General features: G+C 62.9%; 3 protein-coding genes across 5 annotated transcripts in view; 2 read left to right on the top strand and 1 right to left on the bottom strand.

Annotated features, from left to right (window-relative positions):
* The window catches only part of ITGA7 (integrin subunit alpha 7), an 11,727-nt gene extending 702 nt beyond the window's left edge, over positions 1–11,025 (top strand). Inside the window, 34 exon segments of the mRNA XM_071729370.1 lie at positions 14–154; positions 231–486; positions 951–1,082; positions 1,241–1,314; positions 1,316–1,361; positions 2,512–2,719; positions 2,891–2,915; positions 2,917–3,015; positions 3,017–3,086; positions 3,275–3,363; positions 3,464–3,484; positions 3,486–3,592; positions 3,834–3,929; positions 4,028–4,089; positions 4,201–4,344; positions 4,347–4,369; positions 4,922–5,035; positions 5,038–5,094; positions 5,201–5,313; positions 5,429–5,627; positions 5,854–5,937; positions 6,021–6,100; positions 6,197–6,274; positions 6,369–6,378; positions 6,380–6,472; positions 6,931–6,978; positions 6,981–7,229; positions 7,232–7,324; positions 7,881–7,961; positions 7,963–7,995; positions 8,971–9,069; positions 9,163–9,252; positions 9,254–9,289; positions 10,673–11,025. Coding sequence (XP_071585471.1) covers positions 14–154; positions 231–486; positions 951–1,082; positions 1,241–1,314; positions 1,316–1,361; positions 2,512–2,719; positions 2,891–2,915; positions 2,917–3,015; positions 3,017–3,086; positions 3,275–3,363; positions 3,464–3,484; positions 3,486–3,592; positions 3,834–3,929; positions 4,028–4,089; positions 4,201–4,344; positions 4,347–4,369; positions 4,922–5,035; positions 5,038–5,094; positions 5,201–5,313; positions 5,429–5,627; positions 5,854–5,937; positions 6,021–6,100; positions 6,197–6,274; positions 6,369–6,378; positions 6,380–6,472; positions 6,931–6,978; positions 6,981–7,229; positions 7,232–7,324; positions 7,881–7,961; positions 7,963–7,995; positions 8,971–9,069; positions 9,163–9,252; positions 9,254–9,289; positions 10,673–10,852 — 3,330 coding nt within the window. The 3' untranslated portion in view covers positions 10,853–11,025.
* A 245-nt stretch (positions 11,026–11,270) lies between these two features.
* MCRS1 (microspherule protein 1) lies at positions 11,271–15,283 on the top strand. Its single transcript, XM_071729595.1, has 14 exons — positions 11,271–11,421; positions 11,719–11,848; positions 11,936–12,074; positions 12,873–13,031; positions 13,150–13,259; positions 13,358–13,466; positions 13,569–13,707; positions 13,830–13,905; positions 14,036–14,064; positions 14,194–14,286; positions 14,401–14,483; positions 14,594–14,681; positions 14,781–14,908; positions 15,031–15,283. The coding sequence occupies exons 1-14, from the start codon at positions 11,289–11,291 to the stop codon at positions 15,115–15,117; spliced, it is 1,503 nt and encodes a 500-aa protein (XP_071585696.1). The 5' UTR covers positions 11,271–11,288; the 3' UTR covers positions 15,118–15,283.
* Positions 15,284–15,602: 319 nt separating this feature from the next.
* Positions 15,603–24,464, bottom strand: part of SPATS2 (spermatogenesis associated serine rich 2) — a 29,506-nt gene continuing 20,644 nt past the window's right edge. For all 3 annotated transcript variants that reach the window (XM_071729453.1, XM_071729452.1, XM_071729454.1), the window contains exons 9-14: positions 23,889–24,024; positions 20,222–20,280; positions 19,698–19,807; positions 17,063–17,165; positions 16,644–16,834; positions 15,603–16,456 (exon numbers count right to left, since the gene is read on the bottom strand). In XM_071729453.1, coding sequence (XP_071585554.1) covers positions 16,058–16,456; positions 16,644–16,834; positions 17,063–17,165; positions 19,698–19,807; positions 20,222–20,280; positions 23,889–24,024 — 998 coding nt within the window. In that variant the 3' untranslated portion in view covers positions 15,603–16,057. The remainder of the gene's footprint in view (positions 16,457–16,643; positions 16,835–17,062; positions 17,166–19,697; positions 19,808–20,221; positions 20,281–23,888; positions 24,025–24,464) is intronic.

The following is a 24,464-nucleotide window of genomic DNA, read 5'->3' as shown; positions in this document are numbered from 1 at the left end:
TGGTGGGGTGGAGCTGGGGGTAAGGGGGGGGTCTGGGGGTCCCGTCGGGCTGAGGTTTCCCTCTGCCCCCGCAGCGGACCTGGAGCGGGAGAGCAAAGAGGATCAGTGGCTGGGGGTGAGCGTGAAGAGCCAAGGGCCCGGCGGAAAGATCGTGGTGAGCAGCGGGACTGGGGGGGCACAGGAGGGAGGTGGGGGGTCCCTAGGTGTTACCTGACCCCCCTCTTCCACAGACCTGCGCCCATCGGTACGAGGCGCGGCACCGGGTGCGGCAGCCGCTGGAGACGCGGGACGCGATCGGACGCTGCTTCGTGCTGAGCCAGGACCTGAGGGCTCGGGATGAGCTGGATGGGGGGGAGTGGAAATTCTGCCAGGGGAGACCCCAGGGCCACGATCGCTTCGGGACCTGTCAGCAGGGGCTGGCGGCAGCGTTCAGCCCCGACCGCCGCTACGTCCTGCTGGGAGCCCCCGGCACCTACAACTGGAAGGGTGAGGAGGGGGACACGGGGGGGACACCCACCCCCCCCCCCCCAACCTGGGGATGGGGGCTGAACCTCCCCAGGGGCCGGGGGGAGGGGTGGATGGGACCCCCTATCGGGAGTGGTGAGGGGGGGGGAGCAAGGCTGGGGGGGCCAGGTTTGCACGTGGGGGTCTGCACACGCGTGGGGGGTGAGCGCACGTGGGGTGTGGGGGGTGAGCGCGCGTGTGTGCACACGGGCTGCGTGAGGGTGCCCGTGCGCTGCGTGTCCTGTGCTCACGCGTGATGGGGGTGTGCACGACCGCACACCTGGGCGCGCGTGTCCCCCTTGCACACGCGTGTGCGCCGCCGTGTCGGGATGCCACGGGGCGTGTCCTGGGCTGAGCACAGCGCCGTGGGGCAACGTCTCTGTCCGCGGGGGTTCCTCAGGGGGTCCCCAACCCCCCCCCCCCCCTCTGACCCCCCAACTCCGCAGGGACCCTGCGCGTGGAGCTGCTCAACCAGAGCTCCCTCGACCCCCTGCGCTACGACGACGGCCCCTACGAGGCGGGGGGCGAGAAGGACCAGGACCCCTCGCTCATCCCCCTGCCTGCCAACAGCTACCTGGGTACGGGGGGGCCCGGCTGCGATGGCAAAGCAGGGGACCCCCCCTCCACCGGGATCCCCTGGCCTCGCCGCCCGGCTCCCACCCCGACCCGGCCGTGTGCCCTCCCCTGACGTCCCCCCCCTCTTTTTTCCCCCACTCCCCACCCCCCCCCGGCGCAGGGCTCCTCTTTGTGACAAACGTGGGTAGCTCAGACCCCGAGCAGTTGATCTACAAAACCCTTGAGCCCGGCGAGGAAGGTGCCCGGCGCCCCCCCCGACGTGGCCCACAATAGTTACCTGGGTTGGTAGCGTGTGCCCCCCCCCCCCCCCTCCCCCGTGTGCCACCCCCCCCCCCCCCCGTGGATGTGTCCTCCGGTGTGTGTGTATACACCCCCCCCGTGTCCATGGAGGGAGAGAGGAAAGGAGACCCCACCCCCACCCCCTATGTGCCCCCCCCCTCTGCCGACCCTGTGTGCACCCAGCACCCCTCCCTCTGCACCGTGCCCCCCCTCCTCGTGCTCGTCTTTGCCCCCCCCCTTGCACATGTAGCCGTGCACGCCTGTGGCTGCATCCACCCCCCATGCCCCCCAAATCCTCGGCCCGGGGACCCCTCTTGGGGCCACCCAGCACCAAGGAAATGCCTGTGGCTGTCACCCCCCCCGGGTGGGGGTCCCCAACCCCCCCCATCTGCTTTGTCCCCACCCCTGTCCTGTGTCCTGTGTCCGTGTTGGGGCTGCGGGGGGGGCAGCGCCAAGCTGGGCGGGGGGGGGGAGGAGGGAACGCCCCGGGAAATGGGGGGATGCAGAGCCTGGCGTGGCCCCCCCCGCACCCCACTGTCCGTGTCCTTTTCCCCACGGAGATGTTTCTGCATGGGGGGTGCACGGGTCCCGTGGGGGGGAGCGGCTGCATCCTGCTGGGGGCTTGGGGGGGCTGCGGGGGGGAGGGGGGGCTGGGCACTGCAGCGATTGCATGTGGGGAGGGGGTCCAGACCCTTCTGGGCTGCTCTCTCCATCGGGGGGGGGGTGGGGTGGTCCTAGCCCCCCTACCACTCTGCTCTGGGTCTTGCTGCTCTGGCTCCAAAATCTTCCCCTTCTCTCCCCAAAATTTTCCCTTCTGGCACCGCGGGGAGGGGCTGGGCCTCGCTCCCCCCCGGCAGCCTCTGCCCCCCCCCCCTCCCCCCTTTTTTTTGGCTTCCCCTGGCCCAGGGCTGGGGAAGGGACCCCAAAGTCCTGCCCTCCTCTTAGGGAGCGCAGATCGGGGAAACTGAGGCACGAACAGACACCCCCAGCCCGCCCCCTCCCACTCCCACCCCAAATCACCCGAGCAGGGGGACGGACAGACAGACGGACAGACGGCGGGTCGGGGGAAGGGAGGGGACAGGGGGTGGGGGGGGGGGCGGTGTCGGGTGGGCACACACACCTGTGCGTGTCCTGCGTGTCCCCCCCACGCAGGTTTCTCGGTGGACTCGGGCGCGGGGCTGACGCGGCGGCGGGAGTTGAGTTTTGTCACCGGCGCCCCCCGCGCCAACCACACCGGGGCGGTGCTCATCCTGCGCCGCGACAGCGCCAACCGCCTGGTCCCCGAGGTTGTCCTGCCCGGCCACCAGCTCACCTCCGCCTTCGGACACGCTGTCGCCGTGCTGGACCTCAACAGTGACGGGTGAGCCCGGGGGGGGCACCCCCCTCCCCCCGGGAAAGGCGAATTTCCTCCCCCCCCCCCCCCCCTCCTAATAATCCCGGGGTGCCAGAGCATCCCCCCCCCCCCCCCCCCCCCCCGGCTCCATCCCTCGCTCTGCGGGGATTGGGGGTGATGGAGCCGCCGTCCCCGCAGCTGGATGGACCTGGTGGTGGGGGCCCCCCCACTTTTTCGAGCGCAAGGAAGAGATCGGGGGGGCCGCCTACGTCTACATCAACCCCGCGGGGCGCTGGGACTCTGCCACCCCCCTGCGCCTCAACGGGGACCCGCGGATCCATGTTCGGCATCGCCCTCAGCGCCGCCGGAGACCTCAACCACGACGGCTTCGAGGGTGAGGAGCTCGGGGGGGGGGGGGTCAGGGGGGTTTGGGGGGATCGGGGGTCCCCGTGGGCTGGGCCACATCCAGCAGCCCGCCCCAGGGTGGGGAGGGGGTGGTGATACCGGGGGCTGCATCCAACAGAGGGTCCTGGGAGGGGTCTCCCCACCTCCTCCTCCTCGAGCAGCCCCTCCCCCCCCCAGACCTGGCGGTTGGAGCCCCCTTCGACGGCGCCGGCAAAGTTTTCATCTACCACGGCAGCACCTTGGGGATCGTGGCCAAACCGGCACAGGTGAGGAGGGGGCACTGGGCTGGGAAGGGGGGGGGGGGGAGACATCGCCCATCGCCCCCCCCCCCGACTCTCGCCGGTGTCACAAGCGCCTTGTCCCCAGGTGCTGGACGGGGAGGGCGTGGGGGGTGAGGACCTTTGGGTACTCGCTCTCGGGGGGCCTGGATGTGGACGGGAACCTCTACCCGGACCTGCTCGTCGGGTCCCTCTCAGACAGCGTCGTGCTCTACAGGTGAGGCTCTGCCCCAGCCCCCCTCCCCCCTCCCGTTCCCGACCATCCCCATCCCGGTGCATTCCCCCCCCACCACCACAGGACCCCCCCTACAGACTCTCCCAGAGCATCCCCTGACCCAGGGGGGTCCCCGAGCAGGGTCGGGGGTCCCGCGGGGAGGGTGGGTGCCGGGTCTGTGCCAGGCTCTGGGTGCCTCTGGGTGGTCCCAGCCCAGCACCCCCTACTCCCCACCCCTTGGCAGGGCCCGGCCGTTGTCCACGTCTCCAGGAACATCTCCCCTGACCCCCCCCAACATCGACCTGGAGCAGAGCAACTGCCGGCACCAGGAGGGGATCTGGTGGGTGTCACCTGCTGTCCCCTCCCCAGGCGCACGGCCGGGTAGGGGGGTGCCGCCTGTTTCACCCCGTGCCCCCCCCGTTTGTGTCCTCCCACCAGCGTGGACGTCCAAGCCTGCTTCAGCTACACAGCCAGTCCCGCCAGCTACAGCCCCCACCTGGGTGAGTGGGGGGGGCCCGGGCAGTGGGAGGGGGACACGGACACACACACAGGGCCCCCCGGGTGGGAGGGGAGGGACCCCCCAGCATCGCCCCCCGTCCCTCTGCCCTCAGTGCTGGAGTTCGTGTTCGACGCCGACACGGAGCGGCGGCGCCTGGGCCACCCCCCCCGCGGAGCCTTCCTGGGCCGCCGACCCTCGGATCCCGAGCATCAAATCTCGGGAACGCTGGAGCTGCCCCGGCAGCACTCCCGGGTCTGTCACACGCCACCTTCCAGCTCCAGGTGGGTCCTTGTCCCCCACCCCGGCTCCATCCCCATCCCAGCTTCATCCTCATCCCCATCCCCACCTCTATCTTCTTCCTCATCTTCATCCCAGCTTCATCCTCGTTTCCATCCCCACCTCACCTCCATCTTCATCCTCATGTTCATCCCCATCCCATCTTCATCCTCATTTCCATCCTCATCCTCATCTTCATCCCTATCCCATCTTCATCCTCATTTCCATCCCCACCTCACCTCTATCTTCATCCTCCTCCCCACCGCATCCTCATCCTCATTTCCATCCCCACCTCACCTCCGTCTTCATCCTCATCCTCATTTCCATCCTCATCCTCATCCCCACCCCATCCTCATCCTCATTTCCATCCCCACCTCACCTCCATCTTCATCCTCATCCTCATTTCCATCCTCATCCTCATCCCCACCCCATCCTCATCCTCATCCCCACCCCATCCTCATCCTCATTTCCATCCCCACCTCACCTCCATCCTCATCCTCCTCTTCCATCCCCATCCCTTTCCCCATCCCCACCCTCACCCATATCCCCCCCCGCAGGACAACATCCACGACAAGCTCCGTCCCATCGCTGTCACCCTCGCCTACGGCATCCAGGGAGCCGGGGACAGGCGGCAGAGCCGGGGGGGGGCTGCGGAGGACCCGGGGGGCTTCTCTGCCCCCCCCTCTTGCCCGCCCTCAGCCCCCAGCCCCCCAGCAGCCACCGCACCGAGGTGGGGACTCGGCCGCTCCCCCCGGTCCTTTCCTCCCTCCCCGCTGTTTTGGGGTGCAGTGTCCCGTTGGGGGGCTGCTGGAATGTCCCCGTGTGTCCCCCCCCAGGTGCATTTTCTGAAGCAGGGCTGCGGGGATGACAAAATTTGCCAGAGCAACCTCCAGCTGAGCTCCCAGTTCTGTGCCCGCCTGGGGGACTCCGAGTTCCTCCCCCTGCCCCGGTGAGGGGGGGGCGGATCGGGCCCCCAACCCTACAGGGGGGTGTTGGGGCCACCCTATGGTTTTGGGTTTTGGTTTTTTTTTTTTTTTTTTCCTCACGGTGTCTCTGTCCCCAAGGGCTGAGGATGGCACTGCCATTTTCGCCATGAGCGGCCAGAAGGATGTGGCCCTGGAGATCCTGGTCACCAACTTCCCCTCAGACCCCCAGGACCCCCAGAGGGACGGGGACGATGCCCACCAGGCTCTGCTCTCTGCCACCCTCCCCCCCGAGCTCCTCTACTCCGCCCTGCGCCCCTTCGACAGCCGAACCCCCTCGGTGCGGGGGAGGGGGGGTCCTGGGGAGGGGGGTGCTGAGGGTGCCGAGATGGGGGGGGGTCCTGGATGGGCAGGGGGATGGGGACGTTCCGGGGGGAACACTGCGGGATGGGGATAACCCCGGGGTGTCGGGGGTCCCGGAGGGCTCAGTGCCGGGGTGCAGAGGGCTGGGTGTCCCCCCCCCCCCCCCTCCCCAGCAGCGGGGGGCTCAGCTCTGTGCCCCCCAGGAGAAGCCGGTGGTCTGCCTGGCCAACCAGAACGGCTCAGAGGTGGAGTGCGAGCTGGGGAACCCCCTGAAACGCGGAGCACAGGTAGGGGCTGCCCCCCACCCTCTCCCACCCCCTCCCCCCTGACCCGGCTCCCCCCTCACCCTCCCTTCCCCCCCCCATTCCAGGTTCGATTCTTCCTCATCCTCAGCACTTTGGGCATCACCATCGAGACCACGGACCTGGCGGTGGAGCTCGCGCTGTCCACGTGAGCCTGGGGGGGGGGGGATGGGGTTGCTGGAGGGGAGGACTTGGGGTGTTGCCCCCCCTCCCCTTCTTAAAACCCCCCCCGGCATCTCCCCAGGATCAGCGAGCAGCCGGGGCTGCAGCCGGTGGTCGCCCGAGCCCGGGTGGTCATCGAGCTGGTGCTCTCCGTGACGGGGTGAGCGAGGGGGGGGGTCCCTGGGTGGGGGGGGTGGTGGGTCCGGAGGGGGGTGTCCGTGGGGCTGTCCTGACCCCCACCTCTCCCCCCGCAGCGTGGCGGTGCCCCCCCCAGCTCTTCTTTGGCGGGGTGGTGCGGGGGGAGAGCGCGGTGCGGAGGGAGAGGGAGGTGGGCAGCGCCGTCAGCTTCGAGGTGACGGTGAGTGGCGGGGGGGGGGTCGGGGGGGTCACCCCTCTGCTCCCCCTTCCTGCTCCACGCTGCCGGGTTGGGGCAGTTTTGGGGATGGGGGGGGTCCGTGCGGGGGGCGGCCGAGGGGGGTTGGGGGTCTGGGGGGGGCTCAGTGTAAGGGGTGTCCGTGGGTCGGGGGAGTCCGTGGGGGGGGGGTCCGAGGGTCAGAGGGTCCATACGGGGGGCAGCCATGGGTCGGGGGGCTGGGGGGGGTGGGGTGAGGGGTGTTCGTGGGCGTTGGGGGGGGTGTCCCCCGTGTGGAGCGTGGTCCGGGAGGTCCTTGCGGGGTTGTCCGTGGGTTGGGGGGGTCCGTGTTGGTGTGGCAGCCGTGAATCGGGGCGGCGGAGAGGAGGGGGGGGTGGTCGGGGATCAGAGCCCCCAGCGCTCACTGTTCCCCCCTTTTTGCCCCTTTACCCCCCCCCCCCCAGGTCGCCACTCGGGGCCCCGTCCTGCGCTCCCCGGGCTCGGCCCGCGCTCACCCCTGCAGTGGCCGCTGGAGCTGCAGAATGGGAAGTGGCTCCTCTACCCCCTGGAGCTGGAGCTGGTGACCCCCCCCCGGGGCACCGCGCAGCCTGCAGCCCCCCCGCCAACCCCCCTGCGCCTCGCCCTGGTACGGCCACGCAGCGGGGGAGACACGGGGGGGACACGGGGGGGGAGACACGGGGGTCCCCGTTCTCCCCCTCCGTTCCCTCCTATTCATTTCTGCCCCCCCCCCCCCCGCTCTCCCAGGAACCACCGGGGGAGGATGAGTCCTTCGGGGGGGCCCCCGCGGGGTCCTGGTGGGTGCCGGCACCCTCTGAGAGGAGGAGGAATGTCACACTGGTGAGTGGGGTGCCCCAATCCTGGGCTGACCCGGTTCTGGGGTGCCCCTGGTCCTGGGGGTGCACCAATCCTGGGCTGACCCGGTTCTGGGGTGCCCCTGGTCCTGGGGAGCTCCCTGGTCCTGGGGTGCCCCCAATCCTGGGCTGACCCGGTTCTGGGGTGCCCCTGGTCCCTGGGGTGCCCCAATCCTGGGCTGACCCGGTTCTGGGGTGCCCCTGCTTCTGGAGTGCCCCAATCCTGGGATGCTCGGTCTTGGGGTGCTCCAATCCTGTAGTGCCCCAGTCCTGGTGTGACTCTGGTCCTGGGGTGCCCCAAATCTTGGGGTGCCCCGGTCCTGGGCTGTCCCCAATACTGGGCTACCCCAATCCTGGGGGTGCCCCTGGTTCTGTGGTGCCCCAATCCTGGGGCGCCGTGGTCCTGGGGTGCCCCCATCCTGGGATGCCCCTGGTTTTGGGGTGCCCCTGGCTCTGTGCTTGCCCCAATCCTGGGGTGCCCCCGTTCTGTGGTGCCCCCCGGTGTTGGGGTACGGCTGCCCTGACCCCCCCTTTTCCCCCAGGACTGTGCCCAGGGCACCGCTCGCTGCCACACCTTCCGCTGCCCCCTCCCCAACTTCGAGCGCGCTGCGGTGCTGAGGGCCCCGGGGGAGGCTGTGGAACAGCAGCTTCCTGGAGGTACCGGGGGGCTTCACCCCCCCAGGGGGACAGGGAACCCCCGCAGTGGGGACAGGGACGTCCCCAGGATAGGGGTGGGACCCCCCAGGATGGGGATAGGGACCCCCCAGGATAGGGATGGGACCCCCAGGATGGAACCCTCAGGATGGAACCAGCAGGATGGGGACAGGGACATCCCCAGAATAGGGATGGGACCCCCCCAGGATGGGAATAGGGACCCCCAGGATAGGGATGGGGACCCCCCAGAATAGGGATGGGACCCCCAGGATGGGGGATGGGATCCCCAGGATAGGAATGGGACCCCCCAGGATGGGGACAGGGACATCCCCAGAATAGGGATGGGACCCTCCAGGATAGGGGTGGGACCCCCAGGATAGAATAGGGACCCTCAGGATAGGGGTGGGACCCCCAGGATGGAACCAGCAGGATGGGGACAGGGACATCCCCAGAATAGGGATGGGACCTCCAGGATAGGGATGGGGACCCCCAGAATAGGGATGGGACCCCCAGGATGGGGATGGGGACCCCCAGAATAGGGGTGGGACCCCCAGGATGGGGATGGGGACCCCCAGGATAGGGGTGGGACCCCCAGGATGGGGATGGGACCCCCAGGATGGGGATGGGGACCCCCAGGATGGAACCATCAGGATGGGGACAGGGATATCCCCAGAATAGGGATGGGACCCCGGGATGGAACCATCAGGGTGGGGATAGGGCCCCCTGGGGGCAGGACCCCCTCCTGAGACCCCTGGGCTGGGGAGAGGGACCCCCAGGATGGGGACAGGAGCCCTGGGATGGGGACCCCCCAGGACGGAGCCCTTGATGTGGGGGTTGGGGACCTCCAGACAGGATTTCCGAGATGAGCCCCTCGGGATGGGGACAGGAACCCTGGGATGGAGCCTGGGGGATGGGGACCCCCGGCACGGGGACCCCCAGGATAGGGAGGGGGCTGAGCCACCCCCTGTCCCCCCCCAGGAGTACCTGACCGTCACCTCGGTGGAGCTGATCCTTCGTGCCAGCGTCTCGGTGACATCGTCCATCAAGAACCTGGTGCTCAGCAACGCCACCACGCAGGTCTGGCCACCCCCCCCCCAAACCCAGACCCCCCCCCCTGGGACCCCTCCCCCTGCCACCCCCTGACCCCCCCCCCCCTCTCTCTCCCCCCAGATCTCCGTCTCCATCTACCTGGACCCGGGGGTGGCAGTGGCCGGGGGTGTCCCCTGGTGGGTGATCCTGCTGGCCGTGCTGGCCGGGGGTCCTGGTGCTGGCCCTGCTGGTCCTTGTCCTCTGGAAGGTGAGGGAGGGGACGTGGCGGGGGGGGACGTGTCCCCTCCCCCTGGCACAGGGATGGGATGGGCTGGGACACCCGGACGTGCCGTGCTGTGCTGTGCTACCCTGGCTGTGACGTGACGTGATGTGACATCACGAAGTGACACACTGTACCATGCCGTGCCGTGCCGTGTCACCCTGGCTGTGACATAACGTGACATTCTGTGCCGTGCTGTGCTGTGCTGTGCTACCCCGGCTGTGATGTGACATGACATGGCGTGACGTGGCGTGATGTGACATGATGTGACATCACAAAGTGACACGCATGCTGTGCCGTGTCACCCTGGCTGTGACATAATGTGACATTCTGTGCCGTGCCGTGCTGTGCTGTGCTACCCCTGGCTGTGGCGTGACATGACGTGACGTGATGTGACGTGATATGACGTGATGTGACATGATGTGATGTGACGTGACATCACAAAGTGACACGCTGTACCATGCTGGGCCATGCTGTGTCACCCTGGCTGTGACATCACGTGACATTCTGTGCTGTGCTGTGCTACCCTGGCTGTGACGTGATGTGACATCACAAAGTGACACGCCGTGCCGTGCCATGTCACCCTGGCTGTGACATAGTGTGACATTCTGTGCCGTGCTGTGCTGTGCTGTGCTACTCTGGCTGTGACGTGACATGACATGACGTGATGTGACGTGATATGACATGATGTGACACAATGTGACATGACGTGACATCACGAAGTGACACACTGTACCATGCCGTGCTGTGCCGTGTCACCCTGGCTGTGACATAGGGTGACATTCTGTGCCGTGCGTGTGCTGTGCTACCCTGGCTGTGATGTGACATGATGTGACATGACGTGACGTGACATCACGAAGTGACATACTGTGCCATGCTGTGCCATGCCGTGTCACCCTGGCTGTGACATAGTGTGACATTCTGTGCTGTGCCCGTGCTGTGCTGTGCTACTCTGGCTGTGACGTGACATGAGCTGATGTGACGTGATGTGACATCATGATGTGACATGCAGTGCCACCCTGGGTGTGATGTGACATCCTGTGCCATGTCATGCCGTGCTAACCGGGCTGTGCCATGACACGCTGTGACACAATGTGACACGATGTGACGTGATGTGACACACTGTGACACGCTGTGACATGCCATCCCGTGCCATGCTGTGGGACCCTGGCTGTCACACGATGTCCCCAGCACACGATGCCATGCTGTGCCACCTGGCTGTGACATGACACGCTGTGACACGCTGTGACCCGATGTGACCCGTGCCACCCCACGCCGTTCCCTGCCGTGCCGTTCCGTGCCAGCCCGTCCCGTGTCACCCGCAGCCGGGGATGTCCCCGCGTGTCCCTGACCGCCCTCTCCCCCCCGCAGTTCGGTTTCTTCCGCCGGGCCCGCGCCCCCCCCGCCGTTCCCCGGTACCACGCGGTGAAAATCCCGCGGGAGGAGCGGCAGCAATTCCGGGAGGAGAAGACGGGAACCATCCAGAGGCGCGAGTGGGCCGCCCACCCGCGGGACCCCGGCGAGGGCCGCACGGCCCCCAGCTCGGCATAGCCCTGGGACACGCGTGGGACACGAGGGGGGGGGGGAAACGGAGCCCGTGGGGGACACGGGACGGCTCACGGGGCCCCACGGGGCCCACGACGGTGAAGAAATTAACGCAATAAAAACAACGGCCCCCTCCACGGCCCGCGTCCCGCCCAGCCTGACATGGGGGAGGCCATGATGGGGGTTGTACGGCAGCCGCCATGATGGGGGTTGTACGGCAGCCGCCATGTTGGGTGTGGCGGAGGGAAGCTGCCATTATGGGTGTGCCTGTTTGCGCTGCCGCGGCCCGGGGTCAGCTCTGTCTGCTGGGGCAAAGGGGTTCGTCCCTCTCCTCGCCCGTGGATCGGGTTCGGCCACTGCTCCCCCGGTCCCGGCGGCTCAGGGAGGAGGGGGCGCGGCCCTGCCCGTAACCAAGATGGCGCCTCCCACACGGAGCCTTTAAATGGCGGCGCTCTCCTGGGCTTCGCCGCGCCTGCTGATGACGTCAGAGCCCCTTCCGGAAGCGGCGCCCTCCATGGGGGCTCCGGAGCCGAGGGCCGTCGGGGACCGCTCGGAGCCTCCCGCGCCCGGGGATGGTGAGGCCGGGGCGGCAGCGGCTGCCAGGGGCGGGGGGGCTGTCCGGGGACTCCCCCTGTCCCTCAATCCCCTCACGGGCTCCCCGCGTCCCCTTTCCCCGCGTCCCCCCCCACCCCGTGTCCCCCCCTCCCCCGTGTCCCTCGCTGTCTCCCACGTCCCCCGCACCCCCTCACCCTCCATCCCCACCCCCCCCCTCCTTGTCCCCGTCTCCTCCCGCTTGTCCCCGCCGTGTCCCCTCCGCAGCGTGTCCCGTGGGGACACTTGGGGGACTCCCCTGTCCCTGTCCCCCCCCCCAGACGTGCTGCTCTCCGGACTGATGGCGTCGGGCGCCACGAGTCGCTCCGAGGACGAGGAGTCCCTGGCGGGACAGAAGCGGAGCTCAGCCCCGGCCTCGGGCGCCGTCCCCAAACGCCGCAGCTCCTCCCGGTACCGTGGGGAGAGGGGAAGGGGACGGGAGGGGGGACCCCCGAGGGGAGGGCACGGGGGGACTCGGAGCCTTCTCGTTTCTCCCAGGTTCATCAAGAGGAAGAAGTTTGATGATGAGTTGGTAGAGAGCTCCCTGGCCAAGTCCTCCAGCAGGGCCAAGGGGGCTGGGGGGGTCGAACCCGGGCGCTGCTCGGGCAGTGAACCCTCCTCCAGTGAGAAGAAGAAGGTGAGGGGACCAGAGGGGACACCCAGGGACCAAAGGGGACACCCAGGGATCATCTGGGACACTCGGGGACCAGCGGGGACGAGAGGGGCCACTCAGGGACCAGTGGGGACACCCAGGGACCAAAGGGGACACCCAAGGAGCAGCAGGGACACCCAGGGATCACCTGGGACATCCAGGGAGCAGCAGGGATAATGAGGGAGCAGCAGGGACCATCTGGGACCACTTAGGGATCATCTGGACCACTCAGGGAGCAGCAGGGATAATGAGGGACCAGCAGGGATATCCAAGGACCATCTGGGACACTCAGGGACCAGAGGGGACACTTGGGGACCAGTGGGGACATCCAGGGAGCAGCAGGGATAATAAGGGAGCAGCAGGAACACCCAGGGATCATCTGGGACATCCAGGGAGCAGCAGGGACCATGAGGGACACCCAGGGACCATCTGGGACCACTCAGGGATCATCTGGGACACTCAGGGAGCAGCAGGGATAATGAGGGGCCAGCAGGGATATCCAAGGACCATCTGGGACACTCGGGGAGCAGCAGGGACACTCAGGGACACCCAGGGACCATCTGGGACACCCAGGGACCATCTGGGACACTCAGGGACCAGCAGGGACACCCAGGGACCATCTGGGACACTCGGGGAGCAGTGGGGACACACAGGGTCTGGTTGGGGATGGGTGCAGATGCCCAGGGCCCAGCAGAGCTTCAGGGTCCATCAGGAACAGGGGCTGGGGGGGGGGTCTCATCGCTGCCTTCCCCCCCCCCTCATTTCTGCCCTCCCTCCCCCCAGGTCTCCAAGGCAGTGACAGTCCCCGTGGCCCCCAGCCCTGTGCCACCCCCAGGCCTGGCCAAACGGATGAAGAAAAGCAAACAACCCCTGCAGGTGACCAAGGACCTGGGGCGCTGGAAACCTGCGGACGATCTCCTGCTCATCAACGCCGTGCTGCAGGTAACAGCCCTGGGCTGGCTGGGGACCCCTCCTTGACCCCTGGGGACCCCTCCTTGACCCCTGGGAACTCCTCCCTGGTCCCTGGGGACCCCTCCCTCACCCCGGGGGGGTTTTCCAGACCAACGATTTGACCTCAGTGCACCTGGGGGTGAAGTTCAGCTGCCGCTTCAACCTGCGGGAGATCCAGGAGCGTTGGTACGCGCTGCTCTACGACCCCATCATCTCCAAGTGAGCCTGGGGCAGGGCCCGAGGGGCAGAGGGGAGCTGTTTGGGGTTCTTTTCTTTTAGGAGGGGGGGTCTTATACTGCGTCCCACCCCCCCTCCAGACTGGCCTGCCAAGCCATGAGGCAGCTGCACCCCGAGGCCATCGCTGCCATCCAGAGCAAAGTGCTCTTCAGCAAAGCCGAGGAGCAGCTGCTCAACAAAGTGGGATCGGTGAGAGCCAGGGGGGAGAGGAGCTTTGGGGGGGGGTGAGCTGGGGGCTGGGGTTCCTGTCAGGGTCTCCTCGGTGCCACGTGTCCCCTCTGTCCCCCGCAGACCAGCCAGCCCACCCTCGACACCTTCCAGGAGCTGCTCCACAAACACCCCGACGTCTTCTACCCCTCCCGCACTGCCAAGGCCCTGCAGCTCCACTGGCAGCTGATGAAGCAGTACTACCTGCTGGAGGACCAGACTGGTGAGGCCCCAAGGGTCCCTGGGGTCCCCCTTGTCCCCTGTCCCCCTTGTCCCCTGTCCCCCTTGTCCCCTGTCCCCCTTGTCCCCTGTCCCTCTCACTCCCTCCTCTCCTGCTCCCTCCAGTGCAGCCGCTGCCCAAGGGAGACCAAGTCCTGAACTTCTCGGATGCTGAGGACATGCTGGATGACAGCAAACTCAAGTGAGTGAGGGGTTTTGGGGGGGCTGGGGAGGAGAAGGGGGGTGGGACTGGCTTGGGAGAAAACCCCAAGGAGGGTTTTTTGAGGGGGGGGGGGGTGGCACTGTCTCATCCTGCCCCCTCTCCTCCGCAGGGATGTGCGGGATGAGGTGCTGGAGCACGGTGAGTCCAGCTTGTTCCTCCTGGGCAGCCTGAAGTGGGGGTGGTGGGGGGAGGCTCCAGGGGGTCCCCCCCTCCACCCCAGCCCAGGGGGTGCCCCCCCAGCACCCCCAACCCTTCTCTTCTCCCCAGAGCTGACCGTGGCTGACCGGAGGCAGAAGCGGGAGATCCGGCAGCTGGAGCAGGAGCTGCACAAGTGGCAGGTTCTGGTTGACAGCATCACAGGTGAGAGCTGGGGGGGGCTGTCTGTCTATCTGTCTGTCTGTCTGTCTCTGTCTGTCTGTCCCCTCAGCTCTCTGTCTGTCCCTCTGTCCCTCCTCTCACCCCCTCTTCCCACAGGGATGAGCTCCCCAGACTTTGACAGCCAGACCCTGGCCGTGCTGCGGGGCCGCATGGTGCGGTACCTGATGCGCTCCCGGGAGGTGAGCACTGCTGGGGGGGGGAGGGAAAAGGGGGAGGTGGGTGTTGTAGGACCCCCACCCACCCAGGGGACCCCCCTCGATCTCCCCTCCCCCTTTTCCTGCTCCCCCAGATCACTCTGGGCAGAGCCACCAAGGACAATCAGATCGATGTGGACCTGGCGCTGGAGGGACCCGCCTGGAAGATCTCCCGCAAGCAGGGTAGGGAGGGGGCAGGGGGTGGGGGGCTGCTCTGTGCTCCCCCTCCCCTTGTTCCCCACTGTTTCCCCCCCCCTCACCCCATTTCCCCCCCCCCTCCAGGTGTCATTAAGCTGAAGAACAATGGGGATTTCTTCATTGCTAACGAGGGCCGGCGCCCCATCTACATCGACGGCCGCCCTGTGCTGGGTGGCAACAAGTGGAAACTCAACAACAACTCCGTGGTGGAGGTGAGAGCCTGGGGGGTCGGGGGGGTCGGGGGGGTCCTGGAGAGGCCTGGGGGGTGGTCCTGGGGGTCCCCCCCTCCCTCTTCCCCCTGCAGATCCCACTCCTTCCCCTGTTCCCCCTGCAGATCGCCAGCCTCCGCTTTGTCTTCCTCATCAACCAGGACCTGATTGCCCTCATCAAGGCTGAGGCAGCCAAACTGGCCCAGCAGTGACCCAGGGGGGTGTCCCCCCCCCCCAGACCCCCCTCAGCCACCTCCTGAGGGGCACTGTGTCCCCCTCCAGCCCCCAGAGATTGTCACCTTCCAATAAAGTGCTTTGCCCCATCCCCGTGTGGGGACACCCCGGGAGGGGGGGGACAGGATCCCCCTGCTCTTAAAATTGGTTTTTAATTGAAAAACATGGAGGGGGGGGGGGAAGCACCAGCTCTGGGGGGGGGCATTACCCACCTGTCCCCTTCTTTGGGGCTGGGGGGACTCCCTGAGACATCAGCTTTTGAGTGATGTCACTGGGGAGGTGTGATGTCATTAGGGAGGTGTGATGTCATTAGGCAGGTGTGATGTCACTTCCCCACAGCCCCATCAACTTCAGCCCTTGAGGGTTCCCTGGAATTTGTGGCCCAGGGACCCCCCCCCGGTCCCTTTTGGGGAGGGGGCAGTGGGGAGGTACTGGGTGTACTGGTCAGACTGGGGCTGAGCTTTGTCAGCAGGAAACACCAGGATTTATTGACAGTGTCCAACCCACTTGAGAGAAAGTTAAAGAAAAGGGGGGGGGGGGGGAAAAATTAAGGGTAGCAAATCCTGGGACCTCCCCCCCTCCCCCAAGAACAGCCCCCCCTGGCCTCTCCAGAGCCTCAAAGTCCCTGGTGGCACCAAGGGGTGACAGTGACAACCTCCCCTGGTGCCACCAGGGCAAGGGAAACTGAGGGAGAGAGAGGAGCTGGGGTTTGGGGGGGGCAAAACAGAGCCCCCCTCCCCTCCCCAACATCAAGGGGGAGCCAGCTCCCTGCCTGTCCCCCAGGAGGGGCCCCCCCCACCCCCTGTCCCTGCTCCTCCTCGCTGCCAGCACGAGGAATGGGCCTGATTTTTGGGGGGGGGGGGGGAAAGGAGGGAGGTGGCAGCACCCAGGGGGTGGGGGGGGGCAGCCTGGACCTGCTCAGGGCTGTGAGAAGAACACAAAGCAGATCTGGGGGGGGTGGGGGAGGGGGGGGTGAGGAAGGGAAGAAAAAAGGGGAAAAAAAAACCCCAACCCAAATGGCACAAAACCTGCGCAGTGTAAACGTTCCCTGGGGGGGGGTGAGGGGGGGGCAGCAGCTCCAGGTCTCAGGAATTGGCTCCTTCCTGGCGACTGGCTCGGGGCTTGCGTTGGGGGAGCCCCTTGGGCTCTGTGCTGGAGGGGGGGGGGTCCTGGGGGGGACGGGGGGGGCTGCTTGCCCTGGGGCTGCCCCGGGCTCGGCCTCGCTCGGTGGCCGCTGCCGTAGCGCCCGGGGGCTGGGGGGGCCCCAGTGTGGCGCTGCCCCGGGGTCCTGGGCCCCCCTCCAGATCTCCTGGACCCCTGAAATAGAAGAGAGAAAGGGGGGGGGGAGGTGACCTCCGGGTGCCACATCCCAGGGGAAAAAACGGGAAAGCAAAACCCCCCCCTGAAGGATCCTACAGCAGAACCACGGCGGGCGGGCTGCGGGATCCCGGTGTCGTTGTCCCCTCCTCCCCCCCCTCAAAAAAAAAATGGGGGGGTTGGTTACCTCTCGGGAGGGTTGGGGGGGCCGGGTGCCCCCCGTTGGATCTGCTGAGGACGAGGGTCTCTTGGTGGGGGGGGTAAGGCTGGAGGTGGCAGAGGCACAGGTGGGGGGTGCGGGGGTCGGGGTGGGAGCACTCGGGGGGGCCCCGGAGCTGCAGCGTGAGCGGGTGGAGTAACTGTTCTTGGGGTGGGAAACTGGAAGAGAAAACCAGAATTAGGGAACCATGGAGGACAAGAAGCACCTCTGAGGTCACCAAGGCCACCCCTGAACACCCCGAGATGGCTCCTGGGGATGGGACTCAGCCCCTGCCAACCCCTCCCTCCACCACGGAGACAAAAGGAACCTCCAGATCTGTCCCTCCCCCACCACTGCCACGTTTTGGGGTCAGCAAAGGGGGGAGGGGGCACCTCCCCAGCTCCCACCTTGCCCGAAGGTGGCAATGCTCTTCTTGAGGGTGTCCAGGTCACAGGAGAACCTTGCCACCCTCCCCAGGTCCTCGTCGTACTTGCGCTCGCTCACAAAGTGCTGCAGAGGAAAAAAAAAAAAAAAAAAAAAAAAAAAAGGCAAAAACACAGTCAGAGGCAGAGAAAAGGGGTGAAACTGGGGCAAAATGGGTCTCTGAGCTGGGTGCTGCTTGGAAAAAAAACCAAACCAAACCCTTTTGTCTGTGAAAGGAACCTGGGTGCTGAAGGGGCAGAGGGTTCCTGCACTGCAGGGGGTGAGAACCCTGAATTTTCAGGTTTTTTTCTGGAGTCAGTGTTTTACAAAGCAAATTCTTTTCAATTAAGATTCAGGGTGATGTTTGCCACGATGGGAATTATCAGGATTAATCACTTGGCTCAGCCCTAGGAGCTGAGAGCTGAGAGTGAATTTTCTGATCAAACCCAACTCTGCAAGCCCAGAACTCGCCCAATCCAGACCAGAGGAGTGGAAGGAAAAGGACAAGGACCAAGGAAACAAATCCATCAGGATATGGGGCACTTGGGGAAGTGGCAGGCCAAGAAAACCAGTAAGAAACTGGAGCAGGATGAAAGGCTTGGCCCTTGGAGATGGTGGGCTGGGGGTTCCCTCCCAGCAGGCACCCAGCTCTGTGTGTGTCAGGGAAAGAAATCATCATTTCCTCAGAAATCATAGAATCCTAGGGGTTGGAAGGGACCTCGAAAGATCATCTAGTCCAACCCCCCCTGCCAGAGCAGGGCCCCCCAGAGTACATCGCCTAGGAACGTGTCCAGGTGGGTTTTGAATGTCTCCAGTGAAGGAGACTCCACAACCCCCCTGGGCAGCCTGTTCCAGGGCTCCGTCACCCTTACAGTAAAAAAATTTTTTCTGATACTCAACTTGAACCTCCTATGCTCCAATTTACACCCATTACCCCTTGTCCTATCACTGGTCACCACTGAGAAAAGCCTAACTCCATCTCCCTGACACTCACCCCTTACATATTTGAAAACATTGATGAGGTCACCCCTCAGTCTCCTTTTCTCCAAACTAAAGAGACCCAGCTCCCTCAGCCTTTCCTCATAAGGGAGATGTTCCACTCCCTTAATCATCTCAGTAGCTCTGTGCTGGACTCTTTCAAGCACTTCCCTGTCCTTCTTGAACTGAGGGGCCCAGAACTGGACACAATACTCCAGGTGTGGCCTCACCAATGCAGAAGAGAGGGGGAGGAGAACCTCTCTTGACCTACTAACCACCCCCTTTCTAATGCACCCCAGGATGCCATTGGCCTTCTTGGCCACCTGGGCACACTGCTGGCTCCTGGTCACCTTCCTGGTCCCTTTCTGCCACTCTGTGCCCAGCCTGGAGCTCCCCATGGGGTTGTTGTGGCCAAAATTCGGGACCTGGCACTTGGAATGTTGAACCTCATCCCCTTGGGATCAGCCCAACTCTCCAGGATTCAGGGAGTTGGAGAGAGTGATGAGGCCTCCCCTGAGCCTCCTCTTCTCCAGCCTCAACACCCCCAGCTCCCTCAGCCCTTCCTCACAGGAATTCTGCTGGATCCCTTCCCAGCCTCCTTGCTCTTCTCTGGACCTGCTCCAGCACCTCAATCTCCTTCCTGAGCTGAGGGGCCCAGAACTGGACACAGGACTCAAGCTGTGGCCTCCCCAGGGCTGAGCACAGGGGCAGAATCCCTTCCCTGGACCTGCTGGCCACGCTGTTCCTGAGCCAGCCCAGGATGCCATTGGCCTTCTTGGCCACCTGGGCACACTGCTGGCTCCTGTTCCCCACACTGGTGGCCAAGGTCCATCCTACAACCTTTTCCAAGCCCCTCCTGGCACTCAGATGTCCTGAGGTGTTTGGTGGAGGGGGTGACGATGGGGAAGGGGACTGGAGATGAGTTGTGGTGGCAGAGTGGACACAGCTGTCACCCAGCATCACCTCAGGGCCTGTTCCTGAGCCAGCCCAGGATGCCACTGGCCTTCTTGGCCACCTGGGCACATTGCTGGCTCATGGTCATCTTCTTGTCTACCAGGACCCCCAGGTCTCTTTCACCTACACTGCTCTCCAGCAGCTCAGCCCCCAACCTATCCTGGGACATCGTGTTGTTCTTCCCCAAATGCAAAACTCTACACTTCCCCTTGTTGAATTTCATCCTGTTTCTCCCTGCCCAACTCTCCAGCCTGTCTAAGTCTCTCTGAGTGGCAGCACAACCTTCTGGTGTGTCAGCCACTCCTCCCAGCTTAGTGTCATCAGCAAACTTGCTGAGGGTACATTCTATACCCTCATCCAAGTCGTTGATGAAGATATTGAACAACACCGGTCCCAGTACCGACCCCTGAGGGACTCCACTGGTCACACACCTCCAACCAGATTCTGCCCCATTGACTACAACTCTCTGACTCCTTCCTTTCAACCAGTTCCTGATCCACCTCACTACCTGATCACCAAACCCATACTTGATCAACTTATCTACAAGGATGCTGTGAGAGACGGTGTCAAATGCTTTACTGAAATCAAGATAAACCACATCTACCACTCTGGGCCCTGCTGGGGTGGCACCCACCTCATTCCCAGCAGAGCTGAGGGGGGGTCTGGGGGTCTGGGGAGGGGTCTCACCTTGATGTCAGCCCGGAGCTCCACCAGCTGCTCCTCTGACATCCTCACTGCCACCTCTGTCAGCTTCTTCAGGGCTTCTGCTTTCCTCTGCCGGCTCAGCAGGATCTCCACTGCCAAACAGGAGCACCCCAAACCCCCCCTGAATGCTGGGTTCCCCCCCCAAACCACCCCACAGCAGCCCCTGCCACTCCTCCTGCTGCTGTTTCCATCCCCAGGCTCAGCCCCGGGGGATGAGGGACACAAAATTCCCCCCTAAACTGGGGGGGTTGGGTGCTGCTGGGGTGGTTTCCCACCCACACCAGGAAAACCCCCAGGAATTCTGAGGGCAGCAGGGAAAAGCTTTTCAAGGTTGTGTCAGCCCTGGCAGGCAGCAAACATCACCCTGGGAGGGTTTTATCTGGGTGTAGGGCCACGGATTTAGGGCCAAAAGGAGGGAAATCACAGAAAAATCACAGAAATCTGCTGGGGGGGTGTTGGGCAGCAACAGCCACAGCTCCTGGGTTGGTCAAACAACTGAACCTTACTTGCTTCTGCTTTCACTTTGTCCATCTCAGCCAGCAAAGCCACTTCCCGATCCATGAGGCTGGAGGGGAACAAAAAAAATAAAAAAAAGAAGGAAAAAAAGTGAATTATTAGCATTAAACAAAGAGGATAAGGACACCCAAGCAGCAGAGGAGCCTCCCCGGGCAGACACCAGCAGATGGCAGCAGGAGCTCAGCCAGGGATGGGCTTTTGTTCTGGAAATCAGAACCGAGTTTTGGTGGAGCTGCCCCGGGTTTGGGTCTGGGTCCGTGGTCACCTCCCTCCCATCGGACACGGAGCCACCTCGGAGCCACTTGGTGACACGAGGGAAGGAGGAGTGGTGACAAAAAAGGAGCCCCAAGGGCACGCAGCCTCTGGGGTGCCCCGGGGGGAAGCAGAGCTCAGTCTCACCCCCTCATTACTTCATTTAAGGGGTGCAAATTGACCCCTTAACCCAAAAACTTGGATTCTGGGGCTCCAGAGGAGCACACACCCCCCCCCCCCCCCAACTGCCACCAGGGCCATGTCCCCTGCCAGCCACCCCCAGCAGGTCCCCAACCTGCCCTGGCTGCCACCAGGCTCCTTCCATTCCTATCTGTTCAATATAAAAGCAGAACCTTCCCCAGCACCTGGTGGGACTGGGGAGGTTTCAGCCTCCCCAGCACCGGCCCCAGACTATTTTTAATTTTTTTTTTTTTTGGTTTTTCTGCTTGAAAAAGGGGGAGAATATTTATTTTAGCAGAGAAATGAAAGGGAAAGCAGAGGGCATCAGCAATGCAAACTCAGCCCAGCTCCTCTGCGTGTCAGAGGCGGCTGAGGAGAGATCAATTTAAACAATTCCCTCTGAACAGCAGCTTTGACATTTGGCTTCTTCTGTTGATTTATCACTCTGTCCATCTGCCTTTTCAGGGCAGGAATTGTTTCTGCTCAGAGCACAGCAGGGGCCCGAGCCAGGTCAGGCACTCCAAGCCCAAACCCCCAGGAATACAACACCAAGCTGTTTAATCAGGTTTCACCTCCTCTCCAACCAGCCCAGGGCAGTTCTGCCAGCCAGGAATCCCTCCCAGTTGGCAGAAACAGGGGTGGGAACGTGGCCTTAATGATTATTTAAGTGCAGGGAGAGGCTGGTGGCTCTCAGGCTTCACCTTCTCCTCCCTGCACAGGCAACACCCACCCTGGGCTCTCACCGCCCATTTGCAAGCACCCACCTTGGCCCAGAGCAGGGCTTGAGGTCTCTTTTGTAATTTAATTTACTCAGCAGAGGTCAGTTGGGGTCTTTTACCCAATTTTACAGTCGGGCTGGCTGAGGAACAGGGGTCAAGTGGCTTTGCCTGAGGTTGGTGTGACAAGTGACTGCATGGCTGCTCCTCCAACAAACTCACTGCTGTTTGATGTTGGGGAACACACCTGCAGGTCCTGCACCAGCACCTTCCCCTCTGCCTCCTGGGCTGCAGGAGGAGAGGTTGAAAAAGTGCACAGAAAAAAAAAGGAAAGACTGAACAAGTGCACAAAAAAAAAAAAAAAAAATCCCAAACAATAAGGGAAGGAGCCAAAAAGGAACAATGGCACCAAAACTGTGGCCACCCCACGCTGAGCTCCGGGCCAAACCTGATGGACAAACCACTGTCTGCACCAGCATGGGAAGGGGTGGGATGAGTTTTCCTTGAGGCTGTGACACAAGGAGCTGCAGGACTGACTGCTGGAGGTGCTGGAAGGGTGCCTGGCAGCTCTGCTCCAAGGGGGAGGTGGGAATGAAGGATTTGGGATTCCCTGGTTCAGGTTTCTCCAGCGTCTTCAGCCCACAGGAGCAAATCCTCCCAAAAAACAAAGCCAGAGCAGCTCCTGCTCCTTAAAAAGGATGGATTGCAGAGGCTGGGACAGGCATGAGCACAGCTTTAGGGTCTCCTCCTTCACCCTCACCTGCCCACAGCCCACAGGTCAAACATAAGCACGTTGTCTAGCAAGAGAAGATGGAGGTGAAGAGTTCCAGGGAGCTTCTCTGGCTAAAAGGACACCTGAGGGGCAGAAATTAAACCAGTCCCAGCCTTCCTGCTTCAATATCCTGTTTCAGTTGAACAAACCTGCTTTGAAACCAGGTTTGCCTTTGGGAGGATGCCAGCTGGACAGGGTTTAACTGTGGGATCCTGCCTTGCCCTGCAGGGTTTCAAAAGCCACTGATTGTTCTCCGGGTCAGAGAGGAGTCAGAAAAACAAACAAAGAAAAAAAAGCGAGGGTGCAATTTCCATCTCAGGGCATCACTGCTGGGAAAAGGAAAGTGAATCTCCCTGCAGAGTCAGAGCTCACTGTGGGGATCCTGCTGGGCAGCTCCTCTGCTCAGCGTTTGCCCAGGGAGGTTCCTGGTGGCCCCGTTCCAGGTGGCCACCGGGCTCACGGATCCCCGTGTCCTGTTTCCCAGCAGGTTGATCAGAGCAATGCCAGGGGCCTGGACTTGAGTCTTTACCCTTCCCCGAGGTGACTCATGTGGTTTAGAGGTGAGAACAGCAGCCAGAGGGGGAGGAATTGCTGATCCGGAACAGGAGAACTTGGAATGACATTTGCAGGAGCAGGGAGAGGTTTTGGAACAGAGAGACAAGAGAACCCCTAAGGACCAACCTGCTGGGATAATATTGGGATAATATTGACTCCCTATCACATTAACAAAGCCAGTGGCAAAGGAATAACATTCATGGAGTCAGGGCTGCAAACCCCTCAGCTTCAGCAGGGCAAATCCCCTCCTCCCATGGTGGTTTTTCCAAGAAAAGGAGGTGCTGGGAGCTCCTCATCCAGCTTTGGCTTGGGGACCACAGCACCACAAGCACAGACCCCTTTAACCCTTCCCCCTGCTTCAGCCTGGTGTCCTCAGGTGACAAGTCACCTCTGAACAGTTTTATCAGCACTGCACTGAGGTCAGGAGAGAAATTCCTGGTGGCAGAGTCCAACCCAAGTCCAAGCAGAAGGAAAAGTCCACCCTGAAAAGCTCTGCTGGGGAAAGGCCTTGGAGCAGAGCTCCTGCCACCACCATCACCCACCCCTGGTGTTGTTGAGGCCCCTGGTTGCAGACACTGACAGCTTCTGACACCCCTCTGACACCCTGCCAGGCACCCACTTGAATCCCTCCCTGTTTAGTTATTTGTCAGATGTCTCCTCACTGCAGGGAGGGAGAACTCTCAGTGCAGTTTCTTATGAATATTTCTTTACCAAAAGCAATCCTGTTTGTATAAGCAAGAAGAACAATTTCTCAGTAATAGATTCCATCAGCCAAGACAGAGAGTGTGCCTGATCTTCGGCCTCTCAGAGTATCACCTCAAAGCACTTAGTTATCCAATCCAATAAAAGTTTTTCATTAAAAAAAGACCTGATTACACTTGCAGGGAACATCACATTAAAAGCCTGGCTAAAGATGGGAGAAGCAATGCTGTCCAGGATGTGTACTCACACCCCCAGAAGGCTCCTTCTCTTCCATGTCACATTCAACCTTCACTTGAAGGTTTCAAACAGAAATTTTCCACCTGAAATTTCTTTTTCTGAAGGGCACCCCCGAGCTCCCCTTCCAGCCCAGCTGACACCTGCACCCAACGCTCAGCTCCTCAGATCTTCTGCATCCCAAACCAATTTTCCAGTGGGGAGGAGAACCCTGGTGGACTCTCCAGCTCTGTTCACTGAACTCACCTGCTCTGCAGCTCAGCAAACACCTGCTTCATCTTCTTGATGGAAGTGTCCATCTCCTCCTTCACCACCACCCGGTACCGCGCCAGCGACACGGTGCAGCGCTGGAGATCCTTCACTGATTTTTCAATGTTAGAACCTACCAAGAGACAGAGAGGACTCAAACAGCCATGTCAATCACTCCCCTGAAGCCTCCCAGCAGGAATCTGTCTCAAGATTTCCCTCTCCTTTTAGAACTAGACACGCCTTGGGTTTCAATTTTTTTCCTTTCCCTTCGCCGTTCCGAGCGCAGGGACGGTTTGAGAGATTTTTCCCAAGTTTTCCCAAGGCTTGAAGAAATTTCTCCTGTGGGCTGGGATGTCCCTCCACGTTTTCAAACACACGAGAGCAATCAAATGCATCTCTGGTCCTGCTTTTGTGCCAGGCTTTGGAGACAAGTGAAGCAAGCTCTACCCCAAAGACCAACACTCCGCATCGCTAATGAGACAAAATGGCTGGGTGCCTGGGGAAGGGAATTACCTCAGAAACTCAAATTAAAGCAATTTCCTTAAATCAGGAGCTGAAGGGACTGGTTATGGC

This window comes from Heliangelus exortis, chromosome 31 (genome assembly GCF_036169615.1).
Source record: "Heliangelus exortis chromosome 31, bHelExo1.hap1, whole genome shotgun sequence".
Taxonomy (NCBI): Eukaryota; Metazoa; Chordata; class Aves; order Apodiformes; family Trochilidae; genus Heliangelus; species Heliangelus exortis.
This window is presented reverse-complemented; position numbering and strand designations above follow the sequence as displayed.